This window comes from Hordeum vulgare, chromosome 3H (assembly GCF_904849725.1).
Source record: "Hordeum vulgare subsp. vulgare chromosome 3H, MorexV3_pseudomolecules_assembly, whole genome shotgun sequence".
Taxonomy (NCBI): domain Eukaryota; kingdom Viridiplantae; phylum Streptophyta; class Magnoliopsida; order Poales; family Poaceae; genus Hordeum; species Hordeum vulgare.
Window position 1 is genome coordinate 117,082,748 of NC_058520.1, and position 24,316 is coordinate 117,107,063.

At 44.1% G+C, this 24,316-nt stretch overlaps 1 protein-coding gene across 1 annotated transcript; it reads left to right on the forward strand.

Annotated features, from left to right (window-relative positions):
- Window positions 1-12,677: 12,677 nt before the first annotated feature.
- LOC123439645 (cell division control protein 48 homolog D-like) lies at window positions 12,678-15,276 on the forward strand. The gene has a single exon (XM_045116333.1). It carries the CDS (start codon window positions 12,678-12,680, stop codon window positions 15,042-15,044), a length of 2,367 nt encoding a protein of 788 aa, XP_044972268.1. The 3' UTR covers window positions 15,045-15,276.
- Window positions 15,277-24,316: the final 9,040 nt, after the last annotated feature.

A 24,316-nucleotide genomic window follows, 5' to 3' on the forward strand; every position in this document is an offset into this window, starting at 1 on the left:
CACAAAACTAATGGTTGAGCAACATGTAAAGGAAGCAACTTAAGAATAAGCTCAACCAAAGTAATGTGTATGAGTCATGGCAAGGCACTTGAGTAGACTAAGATAAGGATGAGCATTACTCATCAACATAGTCTTGATGAAATGAGATACAAAGTGCAAGACCTATCATTCCCACACACACATACTAGGAAATGGGTTCACAAGCTTACTAATAAACAAAATAAGAACCAACGCTTGTGACAACCCATTGTGAAGATAGGAAGTAAGAACCTTGTCAAGAGGAGGGATACTAATTGAAAATGACACCACCCTCATCAAGACAAGCACGAGGAAAAATAATCTTCACGGCCAAAGAGTGCATCAAGATGTAAGAAAATAAGATACGCACTCAAAACAAATTCTTTCACGTTGCCACCAAAAAACCGAAAAAGGAAATGCAGCGATGGACGTGAAAGAAAGGAGGATATCAATTAGAGATGTAACTTCTCTCATGTGTGACAGATTCTAAGTAGAAGATATATCCACAAGGAAGGATGTACACACGAAATGGTTACAAGAAGGAAGAAAACTAGATATCCAAAAGGGAAGTCATAAATATATCAATGAGATCTTTTGCTTGGAAGCATAGCACATGGCCTAATATTTTCTCATTGTACAATATGAACTTCCAACATACGAACATCAAAGACATCCCAACTAGTAGTAAGACATCGTCGTTCGGATGCTTTGAGAAAGCAACCAAGTACCACAAGAACAAATCCAGAGATTCATGCCATGATGCAACGTGGAAAAGAAAAACAGGTTGGATCCTTTGCAAGAAAAGAATGCATGATGTGGATACTTGTTACCGCGACAACATTGGATTGATGTAGTAGATAGTTGTTCTTTGATCATCCTAACTTGGCTCCAATAATCACATGGTCTCAACATCTTCCTTATAGGTGAGCCGAGCATCCAATGCATCTCCAGTTGTTCCTAGAACAACAAAACAAACAAAATGGTGCCCAAACTCATTGGGACCAAAGAGTTAGAAAACCAGCAATACATAGGACAAACTCCACATACATATGTGCATATAGATATGAATTTGAATTTCATGCACACTTTAGCCAATTTATGACAAGGTGGAATTTCCCCTATATATTGGGTCAAAGAAGGAAAGCAAGCAAAAGAAGTTGTATATAGTAGATATGATACGCATGCCCAAGACTCTTAAGAATCAACTCAACACAAAGTTAATAAGTCATCAAACGACAAGGTATCAAGTGATAATAAGATCCTAAAACAAAAGAACTATCACTTGAAGGATATTAATTAAAATATACATCAAGGAATGAGATATCCATTGACACATGCCAAATAGAAGGCAACAAGAAACCAATTGAAGGAAAACAAACACGAGGTTTCTAGTTTCCAAAAGAGAGCTAGGTTCCAACAAACAAAGCCCTCTACAAATATTCATGATGGCACAAGGCATCATAAAGAGCAAGACTTGCCACCCATCAACACACACTTGATGGGGATCAAAAGATTTTATGATGGGTGAATAAAGAGAGTGTTCTAAAGAAGGTAGGATAGCTCCCCCAAGGGACGTGCATTATATAGAATTTGCATTTAAATACAAAAACGCACACGATGGGATCATCACTTTCTCTATATCTATAAAAGCACTAGACAGGTTAGAATAGATCCATAAGAGGCAAGAAAGACAAACGAAACACAAAATCCAATGTAAAGATGATTATCAATTCCAATCACATGATGAAAATACCAATTGTCAAGGACAAGAAGTATTTTTGAAATGATACTCATTGGTAGATCACAAATATATCCAAGATCATCTTTACCCATAAAACGCAAGCAAATGACACTTGTAGAGATAACATGCCACCTAGGAACATGATAATTTACAATATCAACACTAAGTGGCAACACCTCAAATGTACACATTTTCTAGCTTTGTAATATGCACATAGCATATTACTCCCCCATATTGTGATAAACCAACAGTATTAACAAATGGCAAATCGAAACCAACAAGAGATAATTAATGGACCATATAGAATTTGAATTTCTCATGAGTAAGACATACCACATAGAAACTAGATAATCTTGAAATATCAAAACTAAGTGGTATTCCCCATGTATACACATTTATAGGATTGTGAGGTGTGCAAAGCACATCACTCCCCCATAATGGGATAATCCATTAATCTCTCACAAGAGCCAACAAAGATACAGACAAGATGCAACTAGGCTCAATACAAGACTCACATGTACATGATGTGCAAACCAACATACACATACTTGATTACTCAAGATAAGCAAGTTGGAGGTACAACATATACAAACGCATGCAAGGTACAAAACCACAACATGCAAAGGGGCAAGCACCTAACAATGTAAACAGTTTAAGTATAAGGTACCGTAAGGAGGCACATTGGATATAAGATAGAAACTCGATAATCCAAATGACTTGGCTTGAGATAATAAGAATGATGAAGACCCCTTAATTCTTCATTATGTATCCAAGTCTCTAATGTCCTCCATAGTCACCTATTGATCAAGTTTGAGCTTGTTGGTCCCCAACTACGTTGGGTCCTAAGAGGTTAGTCACAATAGGCTTGGCAACCCAAATGGTTCTTTTTCTTGACACCATTTTGAGTGTCAACAAACTTGGCAAACACATTGCCAACCTTATCCTTCCCAAGGAAATAGGTATCATCAATAGTGATTGGGTTGGATAAGTTACCTCTCGTGCAAGACGAAGCAACGTGACCCTTCTCACGACATAAGTAGCAACATCTACCCTTTTCTTTCTTCCCAGTTGATTTCTCACCTTGGGGAGTGTTGGTTTGGGTCTTATTGGGAAGAGGCCTTCCTTCAACTTGTAGTTGAATATGTGATTGAGTTTGTGGCCGCTTCCCTTGTTGCTTGTGACTTTGAGACTTCGTCTTCAGAGGGCAAGATCTAACATGATGCCCTTTAACTTTGCACTTGAAGCAAATGATTTTGGCCGAATTCTTGACTTGTTCTAGGCCCTTCTTGTTCTTATTTGAGTTTACTCCAAACTCATTTTTGTCATTCGGAGATGTTTGCTCACACAGGACGTTGTTGAGTGTGGGCATCCCTTCATGACACTGTTCCAAATCTTTCTTCAAAGAAGTGACTTGGGCCTTGAGCTCTTTGATTTCCTCTGCACGGTTAGTATCAATGCAAGTACTAGAGGAAGTGTAGACTTCAATGTTAGAGCAACAAGGCAAGGAAAGTAATTCATCACCTGAGGTAGCAACATTATGAGTAGACGAATTACAAGGACTAGCACATGGAAATATAGTACTTTGACTAGAAGTAGTGCCATTGTCCAAATGAGGCTTACTTGATGTTACCTTGGTGATGAAAGCCTCATGAGCTAACTTTTGCACATTATGGGATGTTAGAAGATTGGCATGAGAGCTTGTGAGCATTACATGGTTTTCTTCCAACTTCCCATAATTGCTAGTTAGTAAATCAAGTTGAGCACGTAGCTCAACATTCTCCTTCAATGTTGATACTTTAAAATAGGTAGAGTTAGATGTACAAGTATCATCAACAATATTTGAGGAGTAAGTAGCAAATAGAGACTTCTCATGAGTAGATTGAAGCTCCTCATAGATCTTAGAGGTTTTGATGAGCTCTCCCTTGACATTATTGCATTCAAGGAGAAGGACCTCAAAATCCCTTTTTAAGTTTATCATGATCAACTTCAATATCTCCTTTTGAAGATCTTAAGTCTCTACATGCTTGATGACTCTTCTCAAGTTCATGTTCAAGTTGTTCACTTTTAGCTTGTTCATGATTAAGTGAATCATTACAGTTTTCAAAGTAAGCAAGAACATCTTGAAACCTTTGAAGAGAGTTATTTTTAGCTTTATGAAGAATTTTACTGATCACATAGATATTTTCAGTCAAGTCATCATCATCATCCTCATCGCAAATATCATCGTTATTGCACAGAGAAGATGATACCTCATTATTACCTCTTGCCATGAGGCACGTGTGAACTGGAGGACTTGATGATGATTCTTTTGGTGAATCAGATTCTTCATTAGTCAAAAGTACTTCATAATTCTTGATATCCCCTAAATGATTAGTCATAGAGCAACTAGGGAGAAACAAGATATTTTGATCAAGAGGACACGAGGAAGCAGGCATATCACCACAGACATTTGTCAAGGAATCTTTAGGTGAAATGAATGACCTATCAGCACAATACTTTACACTATGTGTGGTGCTAGGTATGCTCGTGTCCATAGAGGCTATGCCATTTTCATCAACATATATTTCTTCACTCACCATGTCATTACCTTGTGAGATTGAAGATGCTGAGGTGTGCAAGCAATCAGATATGGGAGTAGTGGTGGACTCTTTAAGATCGAAAAGAGTGAAGAGCTCATGCACCAACTCCTTCATCATAATACCGTCTTCATCAAGATTGGACCCAACATATATATCTTCAAGTTTAGTCCAAACTTCATGAGCTGACTTGCAAGTCGAGATAGACTTGAACACTTAAGGACTTATGGTTCGATGAATGGCAAGACAGGCCTCACAATCAAGATACATTTCATTAGTAGATGAAGATGCATCATCCCTTTTGTCGGCAATCCCTACAAGAACAATTCGTAAAGTATTTGGGCCCATGGCCCGAAAGTGATGAAGCATACAAATTCTCCGTAGGGTATAATTTGTGCCATCAAAGTCAAAGATGCCATTGTGCATTAATCCAATAGTCGACATCGATACTCTCCAGGTCGTGAAACCTAATTAAAGAGAGACCTAGCTCTGATACCAATTGAAAAGACCTCGATGACGCCTAGAGGGGGAGTGAATAGGCTATTTAAAAACTTCTTCAGATTTTGGCTTGACCCTAATGCGGAAATAAACTAAGAGGGTATTTGTCAAGCACAAATCATAAATGCACAAGGCACTTGAACGTGTATCAACAACACGATCTACCAAGATGGGCACAATGCAGTTACTAACAAGTACAAGTAAGTTACACAAGCTTACTTGAGCTATATCACACGACAAGTAGGTAAATAACACAAGATACTAGATCACACTATATCACACGATATATCAAGGGTTGCAAGTATGTACGTGTGGATATAGAGGGTATGCTTGAATGATTAATCTTGTACAAGAAATGGCCAACACAATATAATGAGCACAAGCAATATGCAATGTATGTATGCTCAAATAACGCAAGTAAACCACAAGTAAGGAGTTAGGGTTAAGGATAACCAAGGTCACTGAGACGAAGATGTATCCCGATGTTCACTTCCTTGGAGGGAAGCTAGTCACCGTTAGAGAGGTGGATGTTACCACGAAGGCACACCAACACCACGAAGGCTCACCCTATTCTCCCTTTGACATAACACCACGAAGGCGTTTCTCAACCACTAGTGGTAAGCCTTTGAGGTGGCTTCCAAACCCTCACAAACTTTTCCGGGGGAAATCACACGGATTGATTCCTCTCCTAAGAACTCCTGCCGCCTAGGAGTCTCCAACCTCCAAGAGTAACAAGATCACGGGGAATGCTCAAAACTTGCTAAAATCACAAATAGCTTGGGTTGAGAGAAGGAGAGGGAGAAGATCTATCTTTTGATTGGAACAACTCTCAAAGGGGCTCACAAATGCTCTTGGGATCTAAGATTTGGAGTGAGCAAATGTGTGTGAGGTGGAAATGTGTTCTTATGAGGATAAGGCTGTGTTGGGCAGCCCTCTCACGAAGTGGGAGGGGGGTATTTATAGTGTGGAGAGAAAAAGAGCCGTTGGGGACAGTTTTAAGTCACACAGGGTCCGGACGTACGACAATTGTCGGAAGTCCGGGCGTCCGTGAGGGGCCGGACGTCCGACAGGGGTCGGACGTCCGAGACCTGTAGGCATGACTGGAGCTCTTCTGAATTCATGAGTGTCCAGACGTCCGACAGGGGTCGGTCGTCCGAGGCCTGTAGATGTGCCTGAACATATTTGAATTCATCAGCATACGGACGTCCGGAGTGGCCCGGAAGTCCGTGATATACAGCAAAATTTCTACTGGTGATGGCTTCCGGATTTCCGACGGATGTCGTACATCCGGTGCTCGGACGTTCGGAGGGGGGGGCGGATTTCAGAGATATAGTGCACACATACTACTGGTGTTGACTTCCGGATTTCCGGAGCTTGGCCGGACGTCCGGCCCTCGGACGTCTGGAGGGAGCCGGATTTCCGAGATATAGTGCACAACTTCTACTGGTGCAGGCTTCCGGATTTCCGGGACCTGGCCAGACATCCGGGCCTCGGACGTCCGAAGGGAGCCAGAAGTCCGAGTTATATGGCTCAGATTTCTTTGGTATAGGATTCTGGATTTCTGAACTAGTCGGTCGTCCGGTCCTCGGACGTCCGGCGAAAGCCGGATGTCCTCGGCACTGGTTCTGTTTCCAGATAACAACAAAACAGTGGAGATGTGGTCTGAGCTGAAAGTGATGATGTAGTTTGAGCAAGTTCATCGCAAAACCTGTGATCCCCTCTTAATAGTGTGGGATCCCTAAGGACTCAAGAATTATAAAAGAGTACTGATGATCCATACTTGAGTGTATACTTTTTTAATCGCTGATCATCACTCCGCACAACTAATGTCAAATGAACTGATACCTTTGAGTTAGCCCTTTCACCTGAGCTTGATGTTGTTGTTCCTTTTTGGCTCAAGTTGAAAGCAATACATGATGAAGTCTTCAAGTAGCTTTCCCATACACAATGCGGAAAGCCTAGCTTATGTATTCATCTACATTTGTCCACCATGTGAACATCCACAAGAATCAAGCATGAAGTGCTCAAGAATGCTTATCTTGATCTTGTCCTTGTTAGCACATGAGATTGTCCTTATCAACACACGATCATTGACAATAGTTTCAATGACATATTCATGCTGATCCACTTGAACTTGCACACCACAATCTTGATGCCGATCACCACTTGACGTCATCCTGCATGGGTTGTATGAGATATTCCTTTTGACGCAAGCCCAATGGAAACACACCTAACCCCCACATAGGAGTCTCACAAAGACCATGGGTTAGTACACAAACACGTAATGGACAATGCTTACCATACCATGGGATCACTTGATCCCTCTCGGTACATCTTATACGCTTTGTGTGTTCATCATCTTGATTTACTCTTTGTCTGAGATCTTGATCAACCTAGTGTTTCTATGACCGTTCTTTGAATAATGACTTGAGTAACATCTTGGTCAACATATAAACTCCTTGAACCCAACCGATGGACTTCAAGAAGCGCCTATGGAAAAATCCTATAAATATAACTTAAGGCAACAATTGGTCCATAGGAATTGTCATCAATTACCAAAACCACATATGGAGATATATGCTCTAACAGCTGCCCCCCCCCCCCCCGATGAACATCCAGAACCCATTCGTCACTCCCGGTACATTCCCGGTAATGCCGAAAACTTTCCGGTAATCAAATGAGGTCATCCTATATATCAATCTTCATCTCTCGACCATTCCGGAAACCCTCGTGACGTCCGTGATCTCATCCGGGACTCCGAACAACATTCGGTAACCAACCATATAACTCAAATACGCATAAAACAACGTCGAACCTTAAGTGTGCAGACCCTGCGGGTTCCAGAACTATGTAGACATGACCCGAGGGACTCCTCATTCAATATCCAGTAGCGGGACCTGGATGCCCATATTGGATCCTACATATTCTACGAAGATCTTATCGTTTGAACCTCAGTGCCAAGGATTCATATAATCTCGTATGTAATTCCCTTTGTCCTTCGGTATGTTACTTGCCCGAGATTCGATCGTCAGTATCCGTATACCTATTTCAATCTCGTTTACCAGCAAGTCTTTTTACTCGTTCTGTAATACAAGATCCCGTGACTTACACTAAGTCACATTACTTGCAAGGCTTGTGTGTGATGTTGTATTACCGAGTGGGCCCCGAGATACCTCTCCGTCACACGGAGTGACAAATTCCAGTCTTGATCCATACTAACTCAACGGACACCTACGAAGATACCTGTAGAGCATCTTTATAGTCACCCAGTTACGTTGCGACGTTTGATACACACAAAGCATTCCTCCGGTGTCAGTGAGTTATATGATCTCATGGTCATAGGAATAAATACTTGACACGCAGAAAACAGTAGCAACAAAATGACACGATCTACATGCTACGTCTATTAGTTTGGGTCTAGTCCATCACATGATTCACCTAATGATGTGATCCAGTTATCAAGCAACAACACCTTGTACATAGTCCGAAGACCCTGACTATCCTTGATCAACTGGCTGGCCAACTAGAGGCTTGCTAGGGACAGTATTTTTCTATGTATCCACACATGTATCTAAGTCTTCATTCAATATAATTATAGCATGTATAATAAAAGATTATCTTGATACAGGAATTATAATAATAACTTATTTATCTTTGCCTCTAGAGCATAATAACACCTTGTACATATCAAATAAGGATAGGATCACATCTTGGAGTTATAGCTATGAAGGCGGTTGCGTCGCGTAACCAGTGCTCTCCAACCATTTATCGACCTCCGAGAATGAGTTGATGGCATTGAGAGTGGTACCACTACCATCACAAGGATGAAGCCCTCGTCATCATGCCCACCAGCACGGTTGCCATGGGCGACAGCAACCCCTCCGCCAACCATATCACCGCCGCCACCTAGGTCAGAGGGAGAGAGATAGAGAGATCAGAGAAAGCGAGAGAGTGAACTGCAAGAGAGGAGAGGGTCATATATATGTTGACTAGACTGACGGCCGTGTTCCGACTGAAATGTGTCTTTAACGGGCGTTAGCAGACAACCACGATGGCTTGGCCATGCTGGCGCATTAAATATGAGACCAGCACGTCAGAAAGGGGTTTTGTTCTGGTCGTTCATTTTGTATGAATTGTGATAATAATTTTGTAAATTAATTGTGATGGCTTTTTTTGTTAAATACTCATCTCATCGAGAACGAACATGCCAATCATCGCGCAGCTAGACATAGTTATTTGCAAAAATAATTTTTGCAAACCAATTTGTAGTTGAATGATTAGAGGGACGGTGGTATCCTTAACTCATCAGGGTTTAAATCTTGGTACTCACATTACTTCTGAATTTATTTCAGGATTTACGGCAATGCGTATTCAGTGGAAGAAGATGTTTTCGTCAATGACGAAACGTCTACGATGACTTCGTAAATCTCAAGATGATATATCGGAGCAGTTTCTTCGAAGTGCTCATAAGAGTAGGGTGTGCATGTGTGTGCTGATAAGGGTAAGCGTATGGGACATTTACATGAACCTCTGTACTATATTTTAAAAAATACTACTCCGTATTTCTTTAAAAAGAATCAAGTATACTAACCTTTCGTCAGATAAAAAGGATTCAAGTAGGAAAAGGGAAGAAAATTCTATGGGACGGGGCCTCATAGTGCCTGGCCTGAGGCCCCTCTTCAAATTTTGACACGTCATTGTTTGCACACATCTTAAAGCTGCTTAAAATACCCTAATCAGCTGATACATATTTATAGTATGGATACTGCACAATATCAATCTAATCAATACCTTCCGTCCAACAAACGTAACCAGAAGGTAGCAATCTTCTCGCCTGCAGTCTCCGCCGCGCCCGACGTGGAGGCGCCGTCGTCGCAACAGGTCCCCGGCGCCAAACCTGGGCACTGCCGCCATGTCTCCCATGGAGACCTCTCCTTTCGCCGGTGATGACGACGTGCTCATCGTCTCTCACGGAAGCAGCGGCGGCGTCCACATGGAAGCAGCGGCAGCAGGCCTTCATGGAAGCAGCGGCAACAGACTTGTCCCCATGGCTACCCGTCCATGCGCTGGCGACGACGATCTTCATGGAAGTGGCGGCGTCCACATGGAAGCAGCGGCAGCAGACCTTCATGGAAGCAGCGCTGGCGACGACGATCTTCATGGAAGTGGTTGTGTCAATGTTGAATCCATACATGTTCCTCGAGTTGGAATGGCATTTAAGTCTGAGGAGGAGGCATACGATTTTTACAATAATTATGCTTGTAAAGTTGGGTTCAGCATTCGAAGGAGCCACACGAAGTTGAGACGAGATGGAACCGTTTATCAGAAACATTTGGTTTGCAGCAAACAAGGTGAGCGAGAAACTCATTCATCACATCACACCAAGAAAGAAAATGCAACCACAAGGTGTGATTGCAATGCCCGTGTTCAGCTGAGTATTTCTCCTGATGGCGTTTGGAATATGCAAAAGGTTCTTCTTGAGCACAACCATGATTTCGCAAGTCTAGATAAGAGGCACATGTTGAGGTCGCAACGTCGTATTGCAGCGTCCGATAAACTTGTGATTGGTGAGATGCGTGAAGCCGGAATAAAGCCAGCTGAAGTGTACAATTTTTTCAAGCAGTGCTATAAAGGACCCCATAATGTACCTTTCTTGCCGATGGATTCCAATAACCATATTGGTCGTGAGCGCAGGAAGTATCTGGAAGTTAATGATGCGCAAACATTGCTGGAATTCTTGAAAAACAAGCAGTTAAATGATCCTTCTTTTTTTATGCTATACAATTATACGAAGAGGATTGCCGGATAGCTAATTTCTTTTGGGCAGATGGTCAAGCTATCATGGACTACGCTTGCTTTGGTGATGTTTTGTCCTTTGACACAACATTTCAGACAAACAAGTTTGAAATGCCTGTTGCATCACTACATGAAACAAATCATCATAAGCAAACCATTCTTTTTGGAGCTGACCTGTTATGTGATGAAACCAAAGATTCATTCATCTGGCTCTTCAACACATTCTTAACCGCCATGTCTGGCAAGGCACCTGCAACCATCTTCACCGATCAGTGTGCTGCCATGGCGAAAGCAATCAGCATTGTTCTCCCAAATACAAAGCACCGCCTCTGTTTGTGGCACATTTATCAAAATGCTGCTAAGCATCTTAGCCATGTAATTTCAGACCATCCTCAATTCCTTGCTGATTTTAAGAGATGTGTCTATGAGGAAAGGTCAATAGCATACTTTGAAATGAAGTGGCAAGAATTGTTGAGTGCTTACAACCTTCAGGATAACACATGGTTACAACAACTCTATGATCTGCGTGAGAAGTGGGCTACTGTTTACCGTCGTGATTCCTTTTGCGCCAACATGACTTCAACTCAAAGGAGCGAAGGTATGAATAACGTGTTTAAGAAAAGATTTCGAAAGAGACTCTGCCTTTCAGAACTCCTAGTAGAATATGATAAGTGTGCCGCTAGTCTTCGGGAGAATGAATTGGACGAGGACTTTAAATCACGTCAGTCTAAACCAGTTACTTGCATCAGAAACTTACCTATGTTGAAGACTGCTGCTGAATCATATACAAGAAGCCTTTATGTTGATTTTGAGGAGCAGTTTAAGCAACAATTTTCTGCCAAGTGCCAGTTAGTTCCCACTGTGGGGATAGTTAGAACTTACATGGTGTCACCTAGGAAATATGAGGATGAGGCAGTAGTTGTATTCAGTTCTGAGGATGTCACCATTTCATGTTCTTGCAGAAGGTTTGAATCCATAGGTAAGAAATAACATTTTGTTATTTTACTAGTTTACAATAAAGGTGTCATCAAATATGCATTCCGTCTTAATGTGGTAAAATATCTGAATGTTACACCCTACAACACATAAATGATGTGATCATGGAACTCTGAATGTTTTTGTTTGAAGATCTCTGAATTTTGACATCTCTGAATGTCACAATGTCCACATCTCTGAACGTTACAATGACCATGAGCTTCCCAACGTCGCCAATGGCTGGCTTTCTGACGGCACCGGCGCCGGCGTTGCCGTCTTGGGTGGCAAACGTGGTGGTGGGAAACCCATCGTTGTGCATGTTGCTGCTGCGGAGAGGTCGCGACGGCGCCGCCACTTCCATGAAGATTGTTGTCGCCAGCGCATGGACGTGTAGCCATGGGGACATGTCTGTTACCGCTGTTTCCATCTGGACGCCGCCGCTGCTTCCGTGAGGGACGACGAGCACGTCGTCATCACCGGCGAAAGGAGAGGTCTCCATGGGAGACATGGCGGCAGTGCCCAGGTTTGGTGCCAGGGACATGTTGCGACGACGACGCCTCCACGTCGGGCACGGCGGAGACTGCAGGCGAGAAGATTGCTACTTTCTGGTTACGTTTGTTGGACGGAAGGTATTGATTAGATTGATATTGTGCCGTATCCATACTACAAATACGTATCAGCTGATTAGGGTATTTTAAGCAGCTTTAAGATGTGTGCAAACAATGACGTGTCAAAATCTGAAGAGGCGCCTCAGGCCAGGCACTATGAGGCCCTGTCCCATAGAATTTTCTTCCTCGGAAAAGAGTCAAGTACGGATACGAATCCATCTCAGCGTACGGACGACCGTGCGACTGTGTGTGCTGATCTCTACTCGGAAGTGAGGTGCGACCGTGCGAGCGTACAGGCCTTCCCAGTTCCAACCCGCAGTCGGGCCTAGCCTTCCATAAAGGTTGCGACCCCCACGACGTCTTCACCTCACCGCAACACCAACGCAAACTAGCGCTCGACATCCATCCAACGAGAGTAATAATCCATTAGAGACGCAGCGAGTCCATCACCGGGAGTTGAACACGATGGCGATCACGGCGTCATCGAAGAAGGCGGCGAACCGGCTGGTGGTGGAGGATGCCAGCACCAACGACGACAACTCCGTGTGCACCCTCCACCCAGACACCATGGAGAAGCTTTCCCTATTCAAGGGCGACACGGTGCTGCTCAAGGGCAAGCGCCGCCACAGCACGGTCTGCATGGCACTGCCCGACGACACCTGCGAGGAGCACAAGATGAGGATCAACAAGGTGGCCCGCTCCAACCTGCGCGTGCGCATCGCCGACGTCGTGTCCGTGCACCTGTGCCACGACGTCAAGTACGCCAGGCGCGTGCACATCCTCCCGTTGGACGACACCGTCGAGGGCATCGCGGGGAACCTCTTCGACGCCTACCTCAAGCCCTACTTCGTGGACGCCTTCCGCCCGGTCCACAAGGGCGACCTCTTCCTCGTGCGCGGCGGCATGCGGAGCGTCGAGTTCAAGGTCATGGAGATCGACCCCGCGGCGGACTACTGCATCGTGATGCCCGACACGGAGATTTTCTGCGAGGGCGAGCCGGTCAAGCGGGAGGACGAGGAGCGGCTCGACGACGTCGGCTACGACGACGTGGGTGGCATGGGGAAACCGCTGACTCAGATCAGGGAGCTCGTCGAGCTGCCACTCAGGCATCCTCAGATCTTCAAGTCCATTGGCGTCAAGCCTCCCAAGGGCATCCTCCTCTACGGCCCTCCCGGTTCCGGCAAGACGCTGATCGCCCGCGCGGTGGCCAACGAGACCGGGGCCTTCTTCTTTCTCATCAACGGCCCGGAGATAATGTCAAAGATGGCCGGAGAGAGCGAGAGCAACCTGAGGAAGGCCTTCGAGGAGGCCGAGAAGAACGCGCCCTCCATCATATTCATCGACGAGATCGACTCCATTGCTCCCAACAGGGAGAAGACTCACGGCGAGGTGGAGAGGCGTATCGTTTCCCAGCTGCTGACGCTGATGGACGGCATGAAGGCCCGCGCGCACGTCATCGTCATGGGCGCCACGAACCGTCCCAACAGCATCGACCCTGCCTTGAGGCGCTTCGGGAGGTTCGATCGCGAGATCGACATCGGCGTGCCGGACGAGGTCGGGCGTCTCGAAGTGCTCCGCATCCACACCAAGAACATGAAGCTGGACGAGGAGGTCAACCTTGAGGTGATTGCCAAGGATACGCACGGCTACGTCGGCGCCGACTTGGCCGCGCTCTGCACCGAGGCGGCGCTGCAGTGCATCAGGGAGAAGATGGACGTGATCGATTTAGAGGACGACACCATCGACGCCGAGATCTTGAACTCCATGGCCGTCACCAATGACCACCTTAAGACGGCTCTCGTCGGCACGAACCCGTCCGCGCTACGTGAGACCGTCGTGGAGGTGCCCAACGTCAGCTGGAACGATGTCGGCGGCCTCGACGGGGTCAAGAGGGAGCTGCAAGAGACCGTTCAGTACCCGGTCGAGCACCCAGAGAAATTCGAGAAGTTCGGCATGTCGCCGTCCAAGGGCGTCCTCTTCTACGGGCCACCAGGATGCGGCAAGACCTTGCTGGCCAAGGCGATCGCCAACGAGTGCCAGGCCAACTTCATCAGCATCAAGGGGCCAGAGCTGCTCACCATGTGGTTCGGCGAGAGCGAGGCCAACGTGCGCGAGATCTTCGACAAGGCGCGTCAGTCTGCGCCGTGCGTGCTCTTCTTCGACGAGCTCGACTCCATCGCGACCCAGAGGGGCGGCAGGATGGGAGACGCCGGCGGCGCGGCGGACAGGGTCCTGAACCAGCTGCTCACCGAGATGGACGGCATGAACGCCAAGAAGACGGTCTTCATCATCGGCGCCACCAATAGGCCGGACATAATTGACTCGGCGTTGCTCCGTCCCGGCCGCCTGGACCAGCTCATCTACATCCCCTTGCCGGACGAGGCCTCGCGGCACCAGATCTTCAAGGCATGCCTCAGGAAGTCTCCCGTGGCCAAGGACGTCGACCTCGGCGCGCTCGCAAGGTTCACCGCAGGCTTCAGCGGCGCCGACATCACGGAGATCTGCCAGAGGGCGTGCAAGTACGCCATCAGGGAAGATATCGAGAAGGACATGGAGAGGCAGAGGATGGGACAAGACACCATGGAGCCGGACGGCGGGCAGGAAGAGGAGGCGGCGGAGATCAAGGCGGCTCACTTCGAAGAGTCGATGAAGTACGCGAGGCGGAGCGTGAGCGACGCCGACGTCAGGAAGTACCGGGCCTTCGCGCAGACGCTGCAGCAGTCTAGGGGGTTCGGCACCGAGTTCCGCTTCCCGGCGCAGCCACACGCGGCAGAAGCTGCTGTCCACACCTCCGCGGCAGCTGATGAGGATGAAGACGATCTATACAAGTGATCCAGTAGCCATTGTTAGAATAGAACATGAAGTAGGAATACCAGAATATTGTACTGTACTGTTTTTGTTCTGTTTCCTTAAGTCGAACACCTTATTTTGTTGATTCTTTTCATGTATATAAATTTTTTTCGTTTATACTCCATACTTCGTACATCATAGAAATACAGTTGTTTTTAACAGCAACATAGAAATACAGTTGACGAGATAAATAGTTGTCTGTTCTTTATGAAAAAGGTTGCCTGTAATTTCTCGTCAAACTTACAAGAACGGAACACCTATTGCCTGAAGGTTGTGGCACCCAACGGTCTTAGTTGAAGAGAGTTCTTTCTTAGCTAACTGAATGTACCAAAACTGATTGTAACCAACTAGTATATGTCATTCAGACCGGCATGCCCTTCCTGTTGCGAGTCCCTGGTTGAGCGAACTTGCGAGTGTGAATAAATGCATTGCATAGCCTCTTTCATAAGATCGATCATTTGGTTGCATTTGCTAGAGCATGCACTTCTACCTCCACCATCAATAGTCGAAGTGGACATACGGCTCGGTGCTCATGATTACATTCACCACAATGCACCTGCTGTTTGCAATATGAGAAAGAAAGAAGGGAAATTCTATCAAGAACCGCCGCATCGTCGACATCCCGTGAGGCGGCTCTCTTCGTCATGCATGCATGCATGCATCCAGTGATGTCATCGGATTCATTTTAAATGATTGGATTTTCAAAAACTTTTATCTCTTAAACCGTTAATTCGATCGATGATCCGTTTTTGCAGTAGACTTTGTTTCGACGAAATCTGCAAAACTAGATCCCATGTCAATATGTTTCGACAACTTTTTTTGCTCGTACTTACCACATTTATTTTACTTGTCATATTAGTAAGTAATTACTTGTTTGATAAAAAATAATTTAATCGCTAATTTTTGGAAATTGCGTATGAATATGACATCTTGACATAATCAAAATGACAAGCACAAACAACTTTTTTTAGGCGATTACGCGAAAAAATTGACAACTCAACATATTTAAAACCGGTAACCACTAAAGATATTTTTCGGTCATCGTTTCTAAATACGACAACTTGGCATAGTTAAACTAACAAGCACACAAAATAGTTTTCTGGCAAAGTTGTATGTAAATATGACAAGTTAGCATATTTAAATTGACAAACACAACTTATGATATGCTTTTATACCATGTATAATGAAAACTGCTACAAGGCTTTGTACAAAACAACATCAAAAAGTGCTAATTAAGTTATTTTTTTCACGCAAGTAAGTGGTTAATAATATGATAAGTGGGTCAAAAAATGTGGAAAGTATGAACTGAAAAAAATAGTTGACGGAACATGTCAACATGGGATCTAGTTTCGAAAAACTCGTCGTGAGAAAGTCAATGGTGAAAACGGATCATCGATTGAATTCACGGTTTGTAGATAAATTTTTTTAAATTTTAAACATCAAAAGGAATATTGATGACATCATTGCATGCATATAGCGGTTTTCATTATACATGAGGATATCATTACATGCATGCATGCATGAGAGAGATACTCCAGGTACACTAGTTTTGTATTAAATGAGTGATTAATAGGGTGTTAATTTTTACATTGAAAGATGATTAACTGAGCCGCCGGACCGCAAGACGCGGGTGCGGCGCCGCTGTCTAGTGTTGTCCAAGAAAGAAGGGAAGTTTCTTCAGGGTTTAATTACTCATAATCTTTATTACGGTTTCAAATAGTTAAATTACTTTTGTAAGTTCCTCTTTAAAGTTTCAAAAACAGTAGTGGCCACTTTCATTCCTGCAATTAAATGGCTAAGAAATTCCCTCTACCAACTGAACTACGTCTGTTTTTGGCTGCTAATTCACGATAGATTGAATACCAGTGCACTCCTGCAGCTGCAAATTTTCTTTATTGCAGACTACACTCGTGTTCTCTATTCTGGAAACAAGGATCACTAATTTTTCCAGTGCAAAATTGCATAGACTTGTGTTGGAAATGCGAGCGATTTACCATGTGATTTTACTAGAAGAAATAGTACATAAATCATAACTATTATAGAAATTATAAGACAAGTCATGCGATCATACAAAGAGTATGCAAGTAGCATTTGAAGTGGTGAATAGAAACAGAACATATCTAGAACCGAAACTAGAACAAAGTTGCGGCATGAACTTAAACAAGAAGAACACGAACATGTATTGAGTTGCAACAGCAACAATGGGATTGGCGTTGAAATTGTCACCAACCATGTTGTCAAAGAGGTTGTTGACTTCGGGGCAGAAGTCGTCGTCCGGGAAGTGGTCGTCGGCGTCCGTGGTGTCCGTGATGAAGAAGCCCATAGTCGCGCAGAACATTCCCCAAAAACCTTATCACCCTTCTTCCGTACAAGGCTCAAAGCGGTGGGGTTTCGGAGGCCCACTGTCCCAACCTGCGGTGCACGCCTCAAGCCGGGATGGGAAAGAACATAGAGAGTCGCCGAAGAGGTGCAGTGTTCGTATTCAATCTCCACTGCGGCAAAACGTTTCGGCTCCCGAGTGACCTATCGTATACCAGTCGTGCGTGGAAAAAACTTAGTCATCGGCTCGGCTCATTCCCGCATCGCGTTGTGACGACGGCAGAGAAGGAGGAGCGAACGTGTATGTCTCTCTTGTTCTCATGCTCATACATGTGTGGAAACATCCTTCCTTATAAGGAGGTCCAACTCCTATCAAACTAGCAATGTGGGACTAAACTTTAGTTTCACCTCTTGCCTTGCACGAATGGGCTAAGTGGGCCTCTAGAATTTATTAGGAATTCTGAAAATGGTAATTGATCTAGCCCAAAACGGTTAAATTCTGGCAATCCCCCACCAAATCCTAGAAGCACACAAAATTTGCATTTGGTTCCAAAACACTGTTTATATACCGGTACTGCAGTGGAGACTGTTAAGTTGAACTTCCACCTAGAACTCTATGTTATGCTAGTAAGCAACTTGAACAGTGGACTATGCCTTGAACTGCAAATTTTCTTCGAGCCTAGCTTCACGGAGAGCCTTGACGGATACTAGGCTATCGTGATACTTATGTGTCATACTCCGAGGCCTTTCATGAGTTTACTAGAGAACGCCCTACACTCATAGATTGCGACGCTTAATAATTAGACTCATATAGGTGTGCTCCTCGAAAGATGTTGTACAAGACAACATCTCTACTTCAATAGGCAACTTAGAACACATTAAGATATATATCAACCTGCCATGAAGATTAGAAAAGTATTACATCTTCATGGAGTGGTATTATCAATGATAAGGATACTTTCCTCTTAGTTGACCAATAGCTTGTCTTCCACGTCTAATTCACGGGCTCTCCGATCACATAGAATAGGTTACCACCGTGAACAACTCATATTGTGGGTCTCATACCCATCTCCTTCGATACATTATCTATCACATTACGTGATAGACCCTTAGTAAAAGGATCTGCCAGATTTTTAGACGTTTGGATATAATCCAATGCAATAACTCCGGAGTTTTTCATTTTCTTGACAAATTTTAACCTTCTCTCAACATGTCTTGATGACTTCATGTTATCCTTTGAACTACTCACTTTGGCAATCACAGTTTGATTGTTGTAGTTCATAAGAACACCCGGTAAGTCATTCAAGAGCCGACGAAGCCAATCTTTTTCGACCGTAGCTGTATCTAGTGATGTGAGTTCTACTTCCATTGTTGACCTCGTTAAGATGGTTTGCCTGCAAGACTTCCAAGAAACAGCGCCACCATCATGAGTGAATACACATCCACTCGTGGCCTTTATCTCATCAGAGATCCAGTTTGAGTCACTATACCCTTCAAGTACCTTTCGTTACCCAGTGTAGTGAATTTCATAACTCATAGTGCCCTTTAAATAGCGCACAACTCTATTTAGAGCTTTCCATTGATCATCTCCTGTTTTTTAAACAAACCGGCTCAGCTTGCTAACAGCCAAAGTGATGTCAGGTCTCGTAGAGCTTGCTAAATACATAAGCGAGCCAATTATGAGAGAGTATTTCAATTCATCTCTAGCAATTCTTCGATTCTTTCGAAGCAACACGCTAGCATCATAAGGTGTTGGAGAGGGCTTGCAGTCACTATAACCAAAGTGAATCAAGATCTTTTCCACATAGTGAGATTGAAGCAATGTAATCCCACCATCATCACTTCTTACCAGCTTGATATTCAGAAAACATCAGCTACTCCTAAATCCTTCATCTCAAAACAACGAGATAGGAAATCCTTGACCTCCTGAATAACATTCAGATTTGTTACAAAAATCTATATGTCATCAACATATAAGCAGAGGATGACTCCCTCGCCCCCACCATGGCGATAGTACACACATATGTCAGCTTTGTTTACAACAAATCTTCGAGTTGTTAAAGTTCTTTCAAACTTCTCATGCCACTACTTAGGTGTTTTCTTAAGTCCATACAAAGACTTCAACAATTTGCACAATTTTTCTTCATGACCGTCCACTCTAAACCCATCTGGTTCTTCCATATAAATTTCCTCGTCCAACTCTCCATTTAGGAAAGCACTCTTAACATCTATTTGATGAACGAGAAGACCATGTGAGGCAGCTAGTGAAAGTAGTACTCTAATAGTGGTCAGTCGAGCCACAGGTGACTAAGTATCAAAGAAGTCTTCACCTTCCTTTTGGGTATAACCCTTGACCACGAGTCGTGCCTTGTACTTATCAATAGTACCATCAGGCCTAAGCTTCTTCTTGAATTCCCATTTGCACCCTATAGGTTTGCACCCATAAGGACGATCAATTTTCTCCCAAGTTTCATTTGTCGGGATGGAATCCATCTCACTATGGACCGCTTCCTTCCAGTAGTCAGCATCTTCAGATGCATAAGCCTCTGAAATAGAACTAGGAGTGCCATCTCTGAGATATACAACAAAAATCATCACCAAAGGACTTTGCAGTCCTGTGTCTCTTGCTCCATTTAGGAGTCTCGTTATTGTTCTCCGTAGGAGATGTTGCTTTGCAATGGTAGGTTCAGAAATTGCAACTACATCTTGACTCGATGAACTAAGCATCTCCTGATTTGATGAGCTACCCGTATCGTTCATGGGAAAGATATATTTGAATAAAGTCGCATCATTCGACTCGATGATTGTACCCACATGCATGTAAGATACCTCGGATTTTACAATAAAGAATCTACAACCAATGCTATGAAAATCATAACCCAGGAAAACACAATCCACAGTTTATGGTCAAAGCTTTCGCTTCTTTGTCATTTGGTATATTGACTTTTGCCAAGGAGCCACAAGTTCGTAGGTAAGAGAGTTTTAACCTTTTCTTCTCCAATTCCTCTAATGGAGTTATCTCTTTGTTCTTTGTGGGAACTCGATTCAGGACATGACATGCAGTCAATACTGCCTCCTCCCACCAGTGGCGAAGGCAGGAAGTTTTTCAAGGTATGGCCGGTGTAGGCACTCAGGCACACAAAAATTCAAACCATGAAGTATTCCTAGACCCCAAAGTGCATATAGTATGAAAGTACAAAATTTTATGGTGTGGCGGAGGCCAAGGCTTGCCAGATTGTTGCATCCGCCACTGCCTCCCACCATGCCTTGGAGAGACCCGATGTATCTAACATGGGGTTAACCAAATCAGTTAGAGTACAGTTCATCCTTTCGGCTACCCCATTTGACTAAGGTGAATAGGGAGGCGTCCTCTCATGGATTATACCGTGTTCTGCACAGAAAGAATCAAATTCAATGGAAAAATACCCTCCACCATGATCGAACCTAAGCCTCTTGATTTTCCGATCAAGTTGGTTTTCCACTTCAACTTTATAGATCTTGAAGAAATTCAAAGCCTCATTTTTCGATTTTAAAATATACACATGGCAGTATCTAGTGGAGTTTTTAATTAATGTCATAAAATATTTATTTCCACCTTTCGTCAAAACACCATTCATTTGTATGAGATTTACGAGGTTGCTTAGCTTGCACACAAACTTAACACTTAGATCCCTTGACAATGGTGAAGTTTTGGATTACGTTCAACTTGGCTAGCCACGTCATACAACCAAAATTAACATGAGAGAGATGTGAATGCCACACATTTGATTCACTATTATTGCAAACATGGTTAACAACTTTATTACAAACATCCGATAAGGATAGTCTGAACAAGCCTCCTGACTCATAACTTTTACCAACAAAAGTTCCATACTTGGATATTACAAAATTATTGGACTCAAAGACAAGCTTGTAGCCATCTCTACACAGAAGAGATCGGATAACAAGATTTTTATGGCCAGAGGGGACATAATGCATGTTCTTCAACCGCACGATCTTTCCCGAAGTAAACTTCAGATCGATTGTGCCAACACCACAAACAGAAGCACTTGAACCATTTCCCATCGGGACGGAAGTAGTCCCTGCGTCCTGATATGAGTAAAACATGGAAATATCACCGCATACATGCACATTATAGCACCCGTGTCAATCAACCAATCAGGGGAACGGCATACTGAGAGAATAGTGGGAAGTATACCATACCCAACATCGTGCATCTCAACGTCACCAATGACAACATTGGCGATCTTGTCGCCTTTTCCATCTTGACGCTTGTCATAACGGTTAGGGCAGCTAGGTTCCCAATGATCAGGATCTCTGCACACATGACAAACACCTTTCTTCTTGTCAGCCTTCTTCTTGAAGTTGGTGTGCTCCGAAGCCTTGTTTTTTCCATCAAACTTTTCCTTACCATCAAACTTGCCCTTGTTCTTGAATGTGTGGGGTTAGAAGTTTTTCTTCTGTACCAGATTGGCACTATAACATCCCTCCATACCTCGAGCACGTATGTATTTTTATCTTGACTTTTCTTCCACATCAAGAGTACCAATGAGATCCGTAACGGAAAACTCCTGCATCTTATGCTTCACAGAGGTAGCAAAGTTCCTTCACGAGGGAGGAAGATTAGTGATAATACCTCCGGTAACATATACTTGAAGTGCTCAAGTTATCTAGCAAATGAATGTATCTCGTGAGCTTGCTCAACCACGGAGCGCTCATCAGTCATCCTGTAATCATAGAATCATTCCATGATAAACAACTCAGTGCCAACGTTCGAGACTCCAAACTTGGCCTCGAGTGCGCTCCACATATCTTTTCCATTGTCATTTGACACATAAGCATCAACCATGTTCTCACCAAGAACACTCAAGAGAGCAGCCTTAAACAAGGTATCAGTTTCCTAAAAAGTGAGTTCCTGGCGAGGATAAAGAATTCCTTTAAGTTTGCCATGTTGGGCAACGTCGCATGGGAAACAAAAAAATTCCTACGCTCACCAAGATCAATCTTTCGATACTAACATCTACGAGAGGGGAAGTGCATATACATACCCTTGTAGATCGCTAAGAGGAAGCGTATATAACGTGGTTGACGTACTCGAACGTCTTCACAATCCAATCAAGAGTTGTCCCACGGTCCTATCACAAACCGTCGCGATCTAGCACCGAACGGGCGGCACCTCCGCGTTCAGCACACATACGGCTCGATGACATCTCCTCCTTCTTGATCTAGCAAGAGTGGAAGGAGAAGTAGATGGGATCTCAACCAGCACGATGGCATGGTGGAGATGATGGTGGAGCAGTGCCAGCAGGGCTTCGCCAAGCTCTATCGGAACTGATATGAGGAGAAAACGGAGTTATGAGAGAGGTAGGGCTGCTACCGAGGCATGTAAATTGGTGTGTTCATAACCCTCCCTCTCCCCCACTATATATAGGAGGCAAGGAGGAGGGTTGGGTCGCATCCCTATCCCCTCCTCCAAGGAAGGGGCGTGGGCCTAGGGAGGTTTCCTCCCTCCCGAAGGCACCTAGGATGTGCCTTCCCCTTTAAGGACTCTTCCCCCCCAATCACATGGGCCCTTGGGGGCTGGACCAACAAGGCTTGGGCGCCCCCTTACAGTCCATGCATGTCCTAGGGGCTGGAGGGTTGCGTCCGGACTCCTCCGAAACCATCTGGAACCTTTCGGAACCTTCCACAAGCTTCCCAGTACAATATCGATAAAACCCGAAACTTTTCCGATAGCCAAAATATTGACTCTAGTGCAAGTGGGAGACTGTTGGAAATATGCCCTAGACGTAATGATAAAATAGTTATTATTATATTTCCTGTTTCAAGATAATCGTTTATTATCCATGTTATAATTTTATTGAATGAAAACATAAATGCATGTGTGGATATATAGACAAAATAATGTCCCTAGTAAGCCTCTAGTTGACTAGCCAGTTGATCAAGGATGGTTAAGGTTTTCTGACCATATGCAAGTATTGTCACTTGATGACTGGATCACATCATTGGGAGAACGATGTCATGGACAAGACCCAAACTATAAACGTAGCATGTGATCGTGTCATTTTGTTGCTATTGTTTTCTACGTGTCAAGTATTCACTCCTATGACCATGAGATCATGTAACTCACTGACATCAGAGGAATACCTTGTGTGTATCAAACGTCGGAATGTTACTAAGTGAATATTGATACGTCTCCATCGTATCTACTTTTCCAAACTCTTTTGCCCTTGTTTTGGACTCTAATTTGCATGATTTAAATGGAACTAACCCGGACTGACGTTGTTTTCAGCACAATTGCCATGGTGTTGTTTTTGTGCAGAAATGAAAGTTCTCGGAACGTCCTGAAAATTTACGGAGAATATTTCTGGAAAATATGAAAAATACCTGCGCAAAGATCCACCAGAGGGGGTGAGCCAGTGGGCCACAAGCCCTATGGCCGCGGCCATCCCCCCGGGCCGCGGCTTCTGGGCTTGTGAGGCCCATGTGACTCTGCCGCCCCAAACTCAGCTCTATATATTCCCTTTCGTCCCGAAAAAAATAAGGAGAGAAGATTTCATCGCGTTTGCGATACGGAGGCGCCGCCACATCCTGTTCTTCATCTGGAGGGTAGATCCGGAGTCCGTTTTGGGCTCTGGATCAAGGAGATCGTCGCCATCGTCATCATCAACCTTCTTCCCTCTCCAATTCCATGAAGCTCTTCATCGTTCGTGAGTAATCTATTCGTAGGCTCGCTGGAAGGTGATGAGTAGGATGAGATCTATCATGTAATCAAGTTAGTTTTGACGGGGATGGATCCCTAGTATCCACTATGTTCTGAGATTGATGTTGCTACTACTTTTCCATGCTTAATGCTTGTCACCAGGGCCCGAGTGCCATGATTTTAGATCTGAAATTATTATGTTGTCACCAATATATGTGTGTTTTAGATCCGA